The 16169-nt window shown below is 46.4% G+C and overlaps 1 protein-coding gene across 2 annotated transcripts in view; it reads right to left on the bottom strand.

Annotated features, from left to right (window-relative positions):
* Window positions 1–16169, bottom strand: part of DAAM2 (dishevelled associated activator of morphogenesis 2) — a 482413-nt gene that overhangs the window by 185416 nt on the left and 280828 nt on the right. For both annotated transcript variants that reach the window (XM_030195775.1, XM_030195776.1), the window contains exon 6: window positions 10857–11190. In XM_030195775.1, the coding sequence (XP_030051635.1) occupies window positions 10857–11190 (334 nt within the window). The remainder of the gene's footprint in view (window positions 1–10856; window positions 11191–16169) is intronic.

The following is a 16169-nucleotide window of genomic DNA, read 5'->3' as shown; positions in this document are numbered from 1 at the left end:
CATATGACACCTCACCAATTGGGAGATAATCATTCGTACAAGAAAAGACCATAAGCCATTATTAAGATGGAAAATCCACTTCTTATCCCTGGGATAATAAGCAAATAATCTGTCGTTACTCTTTTGGGATCTTGCCAGGTACTTGTGACCTAGATTGTCTACTGTTTGAAACAGGATACAAGGCTTCATGGACCTTCAGTCTGACCCAGTATGGGAGCGGAAGAGTAGCCTAATGGGTTTGATCCTAGTGACTTGGATTCAATTCCCACTACAGTTCTCTGTGACCTTGGGGAAGTCGCTTAACCCTCCATTGCCCCAGGTACAAAAACTTAGATTGTGAGCCCTCTGGGGACAGAGAAAGTGTCTGCATATAATGTGTACAGCAGTGCATATGTCTAATAGCGCTATAGAAGTGATTAGTAGTAGTTCTTTTGCTTATCACTCAGGAGAGAGATACCATTATTCTCACTGGGTGGCATGAGAGGAATGGTGATACAAAATGATGCTGATCTGGATTTTGGCATGTTAAATTTTTTTTGATACTTTTTCAACAGACTATATATATATATATATATACAAATCTATCTCATGCATATTCAATGCATAATAATTCAATTGAATAATAATTAAAAAATAATACAAATGAAATTGTATTGTGATATGTTTAATATAGCAAAGATAATATATTAGTCCAAAAGTGAATTATTATGCATATTCAATGTGGATATACTGAAAACCTAATGGGACTAGGTGTGCCCCCGAGGACTGGGCTGGGCGTGGCTGTTCTACCCTTCGTGCATAGACAACCTGATATAAAACTGCCTTCAAAATGTCAGAAGTGCAATCATTATAATCTGCACTGCTGAAATGATTTTAGCCACACTCCTGAACTCCTGGAAACAGCCACATTGGGAAGCAGTGTTGTATCCGCTCCTTGCTGTGATATGGTGGGATCTGATTGCTTCAGACAGGGTGTGCATGTTATTAATGGTAAGGTCATGACCCCAGCAGATCAATCAGACCCACTGAACATGAGGTAACTCTGGGACCTCTTGCTAACAGGAGCTGCTCCCCGGCACATTGATGGAGAGTCACTGAAAGAACACCCCCCCCCCCCCCCCCCCCCCCCACCCACACACACACACACAGTAACATTCCTAGTCAATCTCCCAAATCGCTTTTGGTGAACTCCATAGTACCACAAGAGGGATAGGTCTGTTTTTAAGAAACCTCAAGAGGTTTCATTCTTGCAGGAAAATGCCCCTCCCCCATAGCAGTTCAGAATTACTATAAAAGCTGTAAGACAAAAAAATATATATATATATCTATATATCTAGATAGATAGATAGATAGATAGATATATCTCCAGTTTGCAAGCAAATAAAAAAAAATCAAGACTGAAAACCATTTATCTTTTTCCCCTTTTCATTTTTTTCTTCTGCTCCTGACATCACTTGTTAGAGCTCTGGACAAGGGTAATTTTTTTTTTTTACATTCTGCTGGTTCAAGGGTGACGCAGGATACAAGGTTCCCTGGTACATCAGCCTTCTGTTAATCATTATGGGAGAGGCCTGAAGTCCATTAGCTTTGCTGAGCTTATTCCGTACAGAGAGGAGAATACTCCACAGTACAGAGACACAGCTCAGAGTGGTTAACCATCGGAACAAACTCCCTAGAAAGACGCTGGAACTTCCGTCAATCGGACAAACCTCTCTCCGGAATGACTACACGGCCTTAGCATCTCTCTCTTTCTATGACTGTTAAGGTTATCAATAGAAATCAAACAAAATAAAACATGGAAAAGAAAATAAGATGATACCTTTTTTATTGGACATAACTTAATCCATTTCTTGATTAGCTTTCGAAGGTTGCCCTTCTTCCTCAGATCGGAAATAAGCAAATGTGCTAGCTGACAGTGTATATAAGTGAAAACATTCAAGCATTACTATGACAGTAAAATAGATACCATTGGAGATTCTACATGGAATGTTGCTACTATTGGAGATTCTACATGGAATGTTGCTATTCCACTAGCAACATTCCATGTAGAAGGCTGCGCAGGCTTCTGTTTCTGTGAGTTACGTGCAGGACGTCAGACTCACAGAAGCAGAAGCCTGCGCGGCCACATTGGTGATCTACAAGGGCCGACTTCTACATGGAATGCTGCTAGTGGAATAGCAACATTCCATGTAGAATCTATAGAAATCAAACAAAATAAAACATGGAAAAGAAAATAAGATGATACCTTTTTTATTGGACATAACTTAATACATTTCTTGATTAGCTTTCGAAGGTTGCCCTTCTTCCTCAGATCGGAAATAAGCAAATGTGCTAGCTGACAGTGTATATATATATATATATATATATATATATATATATATATATATATATATATATATATGTCCCCATGCATACCTCCGACCCACCCCCATCCTCCCACACTGTCAGACTGTCAGCTAGCACATTTGCTTATTTCCGATCTGACGAAAAAGGGCAACCTTCGAAAGCTAATCAAGAAATGTATTAAGTTATGTCCAATAAAAAAGGTATCATCTTATTTTCTTTTCCATGTTTTATTTTGTTTGATTTCTATAGATTCTACATGGAATGTTGCTATTCCACTAGCAATATTCCATGTAGAAGTCGGCCCTTGCGGATCACCAACGTGGCCACGCAGGCTTCTGCTTCTGTGAGTCTGACGTCCTGCACATACGTGCAGGACGTCAGACTCACAGAAACAGAAGCCTGCGCAGCCTTCTACATGGAATGTTGCTAGTGGAATAGCAACATTCCATGTAGAATCTCCAAGAGTAGCAACATTCCATGTAGAATCTCCAATGGTATCTATTTTACTGTCATAGTAATGCTTGAATGTTTTCACTTATATACACTGTCAGCTAGCACATTTGCTTATTTCCGATCTGAGGAAGAAGGGCAACCTTCGAAAGCTAATCAAGAAATGTATTAAGTTATGTCCAATAAAAAAGGTATCATCTTATTTTCTTTTCCATGTTTTATTTTGTTTGATTTCTATTGATTCTACATGGAATGTTGCTATTCCACTAGCAACATTCCATGTAGAAGTCGGGCCCTTGTAGATCACCAATGTGGCCGCGCAGGCTTCTGCTTCTGTGAGTCTGACGTCCTGCACGTACGTGCAGGACGTCAGACTCACAGAAACAGAAGCCTGCGCAGCCTTCTACATGGAATGTTGCTAGTGGAATAGCAACATTCCATGTAGAATCTCCAAGAGTAGCAACATTCCATGTAGAATCTCCAATGGTATCTATTTTACTGTCATAGTAATGCTTGAATGTTTTCACTTATATACACTGTCAGCTAGCACATTTGCTTATATCCGATCTGAGGAAGAAGGGCAACCTTCGAAAGCTAATCAAGAAATGTATTAAGTTATGTCCAATAAAAAAGGTATCATCTTATTTTCTTTTCCATGTTTTATTTTGTTTGATTTCTATTGATAACCTTAAGAGTGGACTAACACGGCTACCACACTCCTCTACTTATGACTGTTAAGTAAAGAGGTGTGGTAGCCGTGTTAGTCCACTTTTAAAGGTTATAAATAGAAATAAAACAGAGAAAAGAAAATAAGATGATACCTTTTAGTATCATTCATTCTTTTTCACAACATAGTAACATAGTAGATGACGGCAGAGAAAGACCTGCACGGTCCATCCAGTCTGCCCAACAAGATAAACTCATATGTGCTGCTTTATGTGTATACCTGACCTTGATTTGTATCTGCCATTTTCAGGGCCCAGACTGTAGAAGTCTGCCCAGCACTAGCCCCGCCTCCCAACCACTAGCCCCGCCTCCCACCACCGGCTCTGCCACCCAATCTCCGCTAAGCTTCAGCATCCCACCTCTGAACCAGTGGCGGACTGACCATTCAGGCAACCGGGCAGTGCCCGAGGGCCCAGAGGCTCTGCCCGGTTGCCCACCATAGCAGCAGCACATTGCAGCCTTCCCCAGTTTGAACTTGAAGAGCCTGGTGGTCCAGTGGCCTTTGCAGAGGCAGGAAAGAATCTCACTCTTTTCTGCCCGCATGGTGGTGCGTGCTGCCGCCACGTCTTAAAAATGGCTGCCGAGACCCACGAGACTACTGGGGTAAGTCCCGGCAGCTATTTTGAAAAACACAGCGGTGCTGCCGCTGGCCAGGCACAGTAGCGATAGCAGGCAGGAAAGATTGGGGTTCTTTCCTGCCCCCGAACAAGCCACTAGGCCACCAGGCCCTTCAAGGTAGGACGAGGGCGGCGATGGTGCAGGAGGGCAGCGGTGGTGTGGTGGGCAGTGGCCGTCGGGGACCCAATGACATTTACTGCCCAGGGGCCCCAACCACCGTCAGTGCAGCCCTGCTCTGAACCACCTTCATTCACCTATCAGCTCTTCCACCGTTATAGGGTGCATCAAGGCGCCGAAGAACAATTCCCAGGGAATTTCTGTTCAAATTTCCATCTCCACGTCCGTTACAGCTCTCAGAACTATGACGTCTCTTGCCTCGGGGCAGTAACTTCTGAGAATCTACTAACTGTGAGTAAATTGGCTACACTTATTCAATAAAAGTAAATTGCAGACAAAGATGAGAGACTTCTGGTGTTTGCTGTCATGCTGAGGTTATGCTGTCTGGTTATTTTTGTAAGTATCTGCTTTAAGAAGATATTACACTTTGAGATCAAAAACAGTCCAATAAAAAAAGGTCTCATCTTATTTTCATTTCTCTGTTTTCATTTATTCCTGATCATTAAAAAATGGCAGATTCTAACCCATATTGGGGTAATTCTATAACGCAGGCACTGACATTCATTCACTGATTATGCACATAGATTATGAGAATACTGGCATATACTCTGTGTTATTTTATTTAGATTTTGCTCACACCTTTTCCAGTGGTAGCTCAAGGTGAGTTACATTCAGCTACTCTGGATACTTCTCAGTGCCAGGAGGGCTCACAATCTAAGTTTGTACCTGAGGCAATGGAGGGTTAAGTGACTTGCCCAAGATCACAAGGAGCAGCAGTGGGATTTGAACTGGCCACCTCTGGATTGCAAGACTGGTGCTCTAACCACCAGGCCACTCCTCCACTAGCAACATTCCATGTAGAATCTCAAGTAATAGCAACATTCCAGAATCTCAGATAGTAACAACATTCAATGTTCCACTGCACTAACCACTAGGCTACTCCTCCACTAGTAACATTCCATGTAGAAGCCTGCCCTTGCAGATCAGCAACGCAGTCGCGCAGGCTTCTGTTTCTGTGAGTCTGACGTCCTGCACGTACGTGCAGGACATCAGACTCACAGAAACAGAAGCCTGTGCTCCTGCATTGCTGATCTGCAAGGGCAGGCTTCTACATGGAATGTCGCTAGTGGAATAGCAACATTAACATTCCATGTAGAATCTCCTATAGTAGCAACATTCCATTCCATGTAGACTCTCAAGGTGAGTTCCATTCAGGTACTCTGGATATTTCTCAGTGCCAGGAGGGCTCACAATCTAAGTTTGTACCTGAGGCAATGGAGGGTTAAGTGACTTGCCCAAGATCACAAGGAGCAGCAGTGGGATTTGAACTGGCCACCTCTGGATTGCAAGACTGGTGCTCTAACCACTAGGCCACTCCTCCACTGTGCGCATGTGCATGTAAATGCCGGTTATATGCTTATGTGCTGTTCTGTAACTATGTGGCTTTGGGGCTCTTCTAGACCCTGTGGCCTCTTCTCACGGCAATTAGGCACAGTGAACAGCAGCACTGGAGGAAGACCACTTCTTCTGGTGGGGGCTGAGGGGACCCCCGCCAGCCAAACCAGAGGCCCTGGCCTAGGGTTACCATATGTCCGTATTTACCCGAACATGTCCTCTTTTTGAGGACATGTCTGGGCAACCGGGCTGGTTTTGCCAATCTGCCCGTTCATCCAGAAATCCTGCCTTTGGGGCAGGAAAGAGCCCCCTCTTTCCTGCCCGGAGCACTGCCCTGCATGCATCCTTTCTGTTCGTGATCTCGGCGCCGATTCAAAATGGCTGACGAGAGCTGAAGTGACCTCGCGAGACTTCAACTCTTGGTGGCCATTTTGAATCGGCGCCGAGATCACGAACAGGAAGGATGCATGCAGGGCAGCGCTCTGGGCAGGAAAGAGGGGGCTCTTTCCTGCCCCGAAGAGGTCACTAGATCACCAGGGCAGTAGTAAGGTAAGGGGAGGTGGGTGACGGGGAGGGGGAGTGATGGAGTGTGTGACAGGGGGGGAGGGGAAAATGTGACAGGGGACGGAGCGAGGGAGTGAAGGGGTGTGTGTGTGTGAAAGGGGCGGGCATGTGTCCTCCTTTTTGGGGGACAAAATATGGTAACCCTACCCTGGTCTGAAGTCCTGCTGTGTATGCTCCTCCCCAGCCTCCAAGGGGGGGGGGCAGTACTGGAGTTTTCTCTGTACTTCTCCTGTCAGGATGCAATCACCCAGGTCCCGTCAAGAGCAGGAGAGAAAGAGAGAGAGACCCAGGTGTTGGGCCCCCCTTGGAGGCCAGGCCTGGGGAATTCCCCCCCACCCCTGCCTCCCCTCTCAGCAGCCCTGATGCACAGATCTTCAGTAGGCATAGAATACTGCGTTATGTGTTTATCTCCGGCTGTATGGACGGCGTAAGGGCTCATGCCTAGTGTGCATATGTGCGTATATACCCAGTAGCGCTACATTTCTACAAAAGAAAGGAAGGGCTTATCAGGTGCCCTCTAGACACCTATATTTTATTTTTTTTTATTTGTTTCATTTGTATCCCACATTTTCCCACCTATTTGCAGGCTCAATGTGGCTTACATGGTACCATAACGGCGTTCGCCAGTTGCGGTATGAACAAATACAAGGTGTTATTGTGGTAAAAGAAGAAGGTTCGCGTTTGGTAGATACATTGGGGGAAGTTAGGGAGGGGGGATGAGGGTTAAGGTGTGTCCATTACAGCCTTTGGTTTTGCAGTGTCGTAGGAACTTAGGGTTTTATGTTGGGTCGGTGGGGTATGCCTTTTTGAACAGGTTTGTTTCTAGTTCTTTCCGGAAACGTAGGTGGTCGTACGTTGTTTTTACGCGTCCCATAGTTGTGCGCTTAAGTAAGAAAAGCTGGATGCATAAGTTGATTTTTTATTTGAGACCTTTACTACTTGGGTAGTATATATAGAATTATCCCCATAAAGCCTAACTGGTCAACTAAGATTATTCTTACACTGCTGATAACACCATCACATTTGAAATGCCAAAATATCCTGGAGGGCAGTAGTAGAAAAACAGCTCAGGAGTTCATATGGGTGTTGTTTGCTTATCTAACTGGGCAGCCTGGATAAGAGCATAAGTCTTGCCATACTGGGACAGATCAAAGGGAAGAGGAAGGGAAGGGAACTGGGACTTAATACACCACCTTTCTGAGGTTTTTGCAACTACATTCAAAGCGGTTTCCATATATTCAGGTACTTATTTTGTACCAGGGGCAATGGAGGGTTAAGTGACTTGCCCACAGTCACAAGGAGCTGCAGTGGGAATCGAACTCAGTTCCCCAGGATCAATGTCCACTGCACTAACAACTAGGCTACTCCTCCACTAGCAACATTCCATGTACTACTACTACTACTACTTGGCATGCGGCCCTGCAGGCTTCTGTTTCTGTGAGTCTGACGTCCTGCACATAGGTGCAGGATGTCAGAATCACAGAAACAGAAGCCTGTGTGGCCACGTTGCTGATCTGCAAGGGCAGGCTTCTACATGGAATGTTGCTAGTGGAATAGCAACATTAACATTCCATGTAGAATCTCAATAGTGGCAACATTCCATCTAGAATCTCCAATAGGGAAAGGGAACTGGGACTTGATATACTGCCTTTCTGAGGTTTTTGCAACTACACTCAAAGCAGTTTACATATATTCAGGTACTTATTTTGTACCAGGGGCAATGGAGGGTTAAGTGACTTGCCCAGAGTCACAAGGAGCTGCAGTGGGAATTGAACTCAGTTCTCCAGGATCAAAGTCCACTGCACTAATCACTAGGCTACTCCTCCACTAAGCCCAGTATCCTGTTTCCAACAGTGGCCAATCCAGTGGGCCAGTCTGGTATTTTTCTAACTCATATACTATGTTACTGCCTCCATAACTTGTGTCTTATCAGATTTCTTGGTCTTACAAAGCTTTAAGTGGCCAGGAACAAAGTACAGTAAAGTCTCAATTATCTGACCATGGCTAATCCGACCATCCGGCAGACCCCCTCCCCCCCGTGATGTCATCACATTTATTTCTATTAAAAATCTTTGTTTTAGAACGATTTCGAAAACTGGGAAATCTATGCCTTTGCTCATGCATTGTTTGAGGGTTTTATGCGGTTTTCCGTATTATCCCACTTTTGACATCTGACAATGGGCCGGTCCCATTTATATCGGATAATCGAGACTGTACTGTATCAGAATCAGGCAGAAGCGACAATATATCCTCTGTGGAACCCAAGGAGTGGCAAGAGAGTGCAAACTGCGGCCTGCTGATCTGTCACTTTGTTTTATTTACCAACACCACAGACAGGGCCGGTCTTAGCAAGTGCGGGGCCCTATGCAAACCAATTTGATGGGGCCCCACCCTTGCCCCGCCCCCACCCTAGCTCCAGGGCTGGCCGCTGCTCCCTCCGAGCCGCTCCCTCCCAGCTCCAAGGCCCCCTCCCCCCTAGGGCCCCCGCTCCAGGGCTTTCCCCCCCTAGGGCCCCCAGCTCCAAGGCCCCCCTCCTCCCCCCTCCCTCCCTCCCAGCTCCAAAGGCCCCCTCCCTCCCTCCCACCCACCCAGCTCCCTCCCTCCTCCCTCTGAATTGTAAAAGTTACCTCACGTTGACGTCGGGACGTGTTACAGCGCCGGCAGGTAGTAGCAGCAGCAGCAGCAGTCAGTGAAAAGCATGCAAGCTGCTCGGCGCTTCCTTTCCCTCGCTCAGCTCTGATCCCGCCCTCATTTCCTGTTTCCACGAGGGCGAGACCAGAGCTGAGCGAGGGAAAGGAAGCGCCGAGCAGCTCACACGCTTTTCACTGACTGCTGCCTCTGCTACCTACCGGCGCTGTAACCCGTCCCGACGTCAACGCGAGGTAACTTTTAAAATCCAAAGGGAGGGGGGACTGGAGCTTGGGCGGTCAAGGTGGGGCGACTTCAGGCATGCCGCGCGGGGCCCCCTTGAGCGCGAGGCCCTATGCGGTCGCCTCGCCCTAAGACCGGCCCTGACCACAGAGTCCTTTCTTTGTTAATTGTGCAGCGCTGCACAACCCTGGTAGCGCTTTAGAAATGTTAAATAGTAGTAGTAGTAGCTTTTGTAAACATGCAAAGTTACATGGGGAAGAAAGCATGGACAAATCTCAACACAGTCGTTAGACTGTACATTTTACAGCCTGGACTAAACGTCATAATTTTCTGTGTCTTTTATTATTAAGTAGAGGAGTGTGGTAGCCGTGTTAGTCCACTCTTAAGGTTATCAATAGAAATCAAACAAAATAAAACATGGAAAAGAAAATAAGATGATACCTTTTTTATTGGATCTGAGGAAGAAGGGCAACCTTCGAAAGCTAATCAAGAAATGTATTAAGTTATGTCCAATAAAAAAGGTATCGTCTTATTTTCTTTTCCATGTTTTATTTTGTTTGATTTCTATTGATTCTACATGGAATGTTGCTATTCCACTAGCAACATTCCATGTAGAAGTCGGCCCTTGTAGATCACCAATGTGACCGCGCAGGCTTCTGCATGGAATGTTGCTAGTGGAATAGCAACATTCCATGTAGAACCTCCAATAGTAGCAACATTCCATGTAGAATCTCCAATAGTATCTATTTTATTTTTGTTACATTTGTACCCTGCGCTTTCCCACTCATGGCAGGCTCAATGCAGCTTACATGGGGCAATGGAGGGTTAAGTGACTTGCCCAGAGTCACAAGGAGCTGCCTGTGCCTGAAGTGGGAATCAAACTCAGTTCCTCAGGACCAAAGTCCACCACCCTAACCACTAGGCCACTCCTCCACTGTTGCTACTATTTGAGATTCTACATGGAATGTTGCTATTCCACTAGCAACATTCCATGTAGAAGTCGGCCCTTGCAGATCACCAATGTGGCCAAGCAGGCTTCTGCTTCTGTGAGTCTGACGTCCTGCACGTACGTGCAGGACGTCAGACTCACAGAAACAGAAGCCTGCGCAGCCTTCTACATGGAATGTTGCTAGTGGAATAGCAACATTCCATGTAGAATCTCCAAGAGTAGCAACATTCCATGTAGAATCTCCAATGGTATCTATTTTACTGTCATAGTAATGCTTGAATGTTTTCACTTATATACACTGTCAGCTAGCACATTTGCTTATTTCCGATCTGAGGAAGAAGGGCGACCTTCGAAAGCTAATCAAGAAATGTATTAAGTTATGTCCAATAAAAAAGGTATCATCTTATTTTCTTTTCCATGTTTTATTTTGTTTGATTTCTATTGATAACATTATTAACTTAAAATGTTTTTATACTGAAAAGCAACAGGTGTCGTTACAATTCCTGCATTCACCTCACTGGCAATCCATGACTCAGAAGCAACAAGATAAGAAAAATCCAGTTCTGCACATTGCGGTAACCAAACATGAAACTGAGAAGTCGTTAGCTCTGAAATGTTTCCAGCTACATCCTTGGAAATCCCCTGGTTCCTTGGGAAAAGCTAGGTTCAAAACAGCACAGCATGTCACGTCATGCTCCCCATCTCTGATTGGTCTAGAAAAGGTGATGTGATAAACACCCAACATATACATACACAGCTGAAGTATTCCAAGAACAGCAACTCAGAACACGTTCTTGCTGTGTTCTTCTCAAATGCTCACCTGGAACCTGGTTCTTTCAGCTGCATACACCTGATAATGCAGCATGGCCTGTAGGACTTTCTTGTGGCCATCTGGGACCAGGCAGACCGCCCCCAGGATCTCCAGCACAGCGATCTTGGTTTTGATGTTCTCCATGCGTAGACTCTGGGAGATTATATTGATGCTCTCGGGGTGAGCCAGCACGTGCGCCCTTCCCTGGGAATTGTTCATCAGCGCCTTGATGCACCCTATAACGGATGTATGTATGCGGCTCTCTGATGTCTCATAGTCCATACTCTTCAGGAAGTTCAGCAAACAGGAGAGACCATCTAGCTCTATGAATCGAGTCACAAACCTGAAAAGCAAAGAAGAAAGGACAAGGAATCAACTATTTTTGTTGTATCTATGGAAAGAGAAACACAAAGCTAAAGAGCACAGGAGACAGAACAGCATATGTAAGATTTAGGTTTCTCACTCACTGGGGTCAACAGGATGCAGACACACTAGAAGGGATACATTTGGCCACAGGAGAAAGAAGGCTGGTATTGTGGACTGGATATACTTGGGCCCCATGAATAAAAAGATTTACATTGTATAGAAGTATGTTTGAGCCTCTGGAGGAAGAAATTCCCATTATAAAAGGGATACACTTGGGCCTTAGAAGGAAGAGTGTCATTGTAGAGGAAATGCGCTCGGACCCGAAGAGGAGAAGAAAGTCATTGTACAACAGAGACATTCACACTCCAGGAAAAAGAAGACTGTTACTGTAGAGAGAATACATTCGGACACCAAGAAGAAGAAGACCATCATTGTAGAGGGAATGCGCTCATACCCCAAGAGGGAGAAGACCGTCATTGTAGAGGGAATGCACTCGGACCCCAGGAGGGAGAAGACCATCACTGTAGAGGGAATGCGCTCAGACCCCAAGAGGGAGAAGACCGTCATTGTAGAGGGAATGCGCACGGACCCCAGGAGGGAGAAGACCGTCATGGTAGAGGGAAAACACTCAGAGCCCAGGAGGGAGAAGACCATCATCGTAGAGGGAATGCGCTCGGTCCCCAGGAGGGAGAACACCGTCACTGTAGAGGGAATGCGCTCGGACCCCAAGAGGGAGAAGACCGTCATTGTAGAGGGAATGTGCTCGGACCCCCGGAGGGAGAAGACCGTCATTGTAGAGGGAATGCACTCGGACCCCAGGAGGGAAAAGACCATCATTGTAGAGGGAATGCGCTCAGACCTCAGGAGGGAGAAGACTGTCACTGTACAGCAGAGGGAAAAGAAGGTTGTTACTGTAGAGGGAATGCATTCGGACACCAAGAAGAAGAAGAAGAAGAAGACTGTCATCGTAGAGAAGATACTCTTGGACCCAAGTAGAAAGAAGCCTGCCATTGTAGAGGGAATACCTCAGGAAGAAGGAGATTGCTATTGTAAAGGGGATACACTCAGACCCCAGGAGGAAGAAGCCTGTCATAGATAGAAGGGATACACTTGGACCCCGGGAGGAAGATGAGCATAGTGGAGGGGAAACACTCAAGCTCCAGAAGAAAAATTAGTAATTTTATAAATGGATTGAAGCAGGCCCCTTGTTTATGTGTGGTTTCTCTTGTACAATGGCATTTACTCTACCAATACACTACAAATAAGTATTATTGAATTTATTGCCTCTCATAACAAAGCCAGGATCAACTGCCTCTGGTGCTTTATACAGCATCTCATTGTGCTCAGCAGTGTATCAATGGCATCTCGCACTCAGCAGTGCATCAATGACGTCTCGAGCTCAGCAGTGCATCAATGGCATCTCGCATTCAGTGGTGCATCAATGATGTCTCGAGCTCAGCAGTGCATCAATGGCATCTCGCATTCAGTGGTGCATCAATGACGTCTCATGATCAGCAGTGTATCAATGACATCTAAACCTCAGAAGGCATCAATGGCATCTCGCATTCAGTGGTGCATTAATGATGTCTCGTGCTCAGCAGTGTATCAATGACGTCTCGTGCTCAGCAGTGCATTAATGGCATCTCGCATTCAGTGGTGTATCAATGGCAACTGGCACTTAGCGATGCATCAATGACGTCTTGAGCTCAGCAGTGCATCAATGGCATCTCGCATTCAGTGGTGCATCAATGGCAACTGGCACTCTGCAGTGCATTAATGACGTCTCGCGCTCAGCAGTGTATCAATGATGTCTCGCACTCAGCAGTGCATCAATGCCATCTCGCTCTCAGCGGTGCATCAATTGCAACTGGCACTCTGCAGTGCATTAATGACGTCTCGCGCTCAGCAGTGTATCAATGACATCTCGCGCTCAGCAGTGCATCAATGGCATCTCGCATTCAGTGGTGCATCAATGGCAACTGGCACTTAGTGGTGCATTAATGACGTCTCAAGCTCAGCAGTGCATCAATGGAATCTTGCATTCAGTGGTGCATTAATGACGTCTCACGCTCAGCAGTGTATCAATGACATCTCAAGCTCAGCATTGCATCAATGGCATCTCGCATTCAGTGGTGCATCAATGGCAACTGGCACTTAGCGGTGCATCAATGACGTCTCACGCTCAGCAGTGTATCAATGGCATCTCGCACTCAGTGGCATATTTCTGACATTTCACATTCAGCAGTGCATCAACAGCATCTCTCAGTCATCGCTGCTGAAATTGATTCACTATTTTTTACTACTGATTTTCACAAGGACAGCACTTTTATGTTGATATCCTTCAGTTACAAGGCATCAGACGAAAAGACAGTGGCAGTATGAGCTCTTCCCATACTGTTCCACAGCTCGGCCACGGAGGTAAGAAAAGTGAGGCATGCAAGATGTTCTCGCTCTCTTCTTCCCTTGAAACATTGTGGAGCCTCTCCCTCGCTCTCTTGTCTGGCCCTCCATTGATTCTGGCGACATTACTATTGGCCTGCTTGGGTTTTGCTCCTGGAAGTGGAGTGCAGGAGTAGGTCTAGTGGTTAAAGCAGAATGCTATGTACCAGGGCAGTCAAGAGTTCAAATCTTGCCTCTCCCCAGTTGACCATGGGCAAGTCATTTCATGCTCCCCTGCCTCAAGCCCTCATTTCCTAAGCTGCATTAACAGGCCCCAATGAGAATAATGGGCTTGTGTTATTTAACACACATTATGTCACAACACAGCTAAGTAAATGAGAGCCTCAGACTGTACCCCTCCCGACAAGGAAACACCTACTGCACCTCTATGGAATTCACCATGAGCTTGAGTTTTTAGTGCCTATCCCTAGCCACCATAGCTAACGGCCACTGTTAGCCCACGTGAAGTGTTCCACAGTTTTGGTGGATATGGTTAATTTCACTGCCTGAAAAGCCAGTAAGAAAATCCAAAAGGCCTTCCTTGCAGTCACACCCTTGTCTCCGGTTTGCACTGGGATAGCGTGTAACAGTAATAGCAAGTTTTGATTAAATCTCAGTCACGTTGCCTTTGACGCTGGTTGCTCGACAGATGTACTCTTCGGTCATAAAATGATCCTTTTAATCCACTTGTGTGTTTGACATTTCAATTGACCACAACCTCATGCATCTCTCTTCCAGCGACATGTTCCATTGCCAGCAGCAGGGTGAGTCACTTTTGTCTATTTACCCCCAAGGGAAGCTGGCACATAGCAGCTTGGTGCAAACGCCTGGAATAATTTTCTGATATTTAATACAAGCATTGTGGCTTAGGAAGCAGAAAAATGAAATTTTCCAGCTTTCTCATCTGGTAGTCACTGCGTATGGTCTATTATTCACCCCACCCCTCCCCTTATCCCTTAATTTATACATGCTCGCTGGCCAGTAGTTTGGGAAGGGATTCTTACTCCAGAAATGTATCCTTGCTGCTACTCCTTTGGTCTTTCCCTTCTCTCCAGGACTTAGCCCATCACCTCTGGCTGCTCCAGCAAACAGGAGAGGTAATGCAGAGCTGTGATCTGAGCCATGGTGTTAACCCAGCCAATTTAACCTGAATCCAGTCCTGGTTTTCTAATACCCAGAGCTCAATGTGGTTTGAGCTGATAATCCTGAGGTAGGAAGTACTTCCCATGTCATCATGAAAACGGGATACCCTCCCAGGTTCCTAACTCTTATCCAAAGACCAGTACGCAGTGTCTGCTCAAAATCCAAGAAAGACTAGAAAGACAGGAGTTGTCGCTGCTGGAGGGAAACCCAAAAACAGATAATAAGACTCCCGCACACAGTGATCAACGTCAAGTTAATACAATCCTTCACAAGAGTGCTAAAAACAGACGGGAGCTCAGCGGTTCAGATAACAGTCAGGGAATGAGAAAATTAATCTGGCATATTATAGGTACGCTCGTGTGGTCACTCTCCTCCCAAGCTCCTCCTACTGTAAACCTTGCATTTATGAGGCTGCGTTTATGTCCTGAACCCTGGCTCCCCCCAATCATAACCTTGTTGATTTAACCATGTTTCCAGTAATAAACACATTCCTGACAGCTCTGATTTGCCTTCTCTGTGTGTCTTGACTAGCCCCCTAACCCTCCTCCCGGCCCCCCCCAGTGGGCTACATACCCTACCCCCACCCCCACCCGCCCTGGTGGTCTAGCGGCCCCCTCCTCCCTCCCATACCTCCTCTACCAGCGCCGCCTCCAAAATGATGATGCCCTGTCCTGCCCAGTGCATCCTGGGATGCACTGAATGGGGCTTTCCCAGCATGCACTGGCAGGGCAGGGCGCTGCCATTTTGGAGGTGGCGCTAGAAAAGGAGGGAGTGCTACTCCCTCCTCAATCACACAAGGAGGTAAGGGGGGGAGGAGGGAGCTGCTAGACCACCAGGGTGGGTGGGAGTGGGGAATAGGGTATGTAGCCCACTGAGACACCAACAATGTTTATACAGGGAGCCAGGGGGGTGGATCTCCAGCCCCACCATGCCCTAGTGTTGGGGGAAGGGTTGGGGGTCTGGAGATCTGAGGGGGCACCATGGCCTCAGTCATTGAGGAATCTGGGAATCCATTGAACCCCCAGGACTAACAATGGCAGCCCAGGCTGCATAGCATGGATGGGGGGGGGGGGGGGAAGAGGAAGGGTCTTAACCATAAAGCCAACTCTGAGCTGGCGATCAGAGCGCAGTGCTCTGATCATACGGACGGAATACTGGAGAGCTCATTTAGATATAATTTAAATGAGCTCTGCGGTATTCCTTGCACGCTCGTGCCTGATGCCCTCTGATCACGGGTGCTAGTGGCCTCTTGTCCCTGCATTTACTTCTGATCATCGGGCTGGTCAGTGATCAAGAGAATGATGCCACTGAAGATCCTACAGTGTAGGGAAGTGACTGGCAGTGAGGTGAGAAGCACGCTCTGCCATACATCCA

Source organism: Microcaecilia unicolor, chromosome 3, assembly GCF_901765095.1.
Source record: "Microcaecilia unicolor chromosome 3, aMicUni1.1, whole genome shotgun sequence".
Taxonomy (NCBI): Eukaryota; Metazoa; Chordata; class Amphibia; order Gymnophiona; family Siphonopidae; genus Microcaecilia; species Microcaecilia unicolor.
Note: the sequence above shows the minus strand (reverse complement) of the source record. Positions and strands in the feature narration are given on the sequence as shown.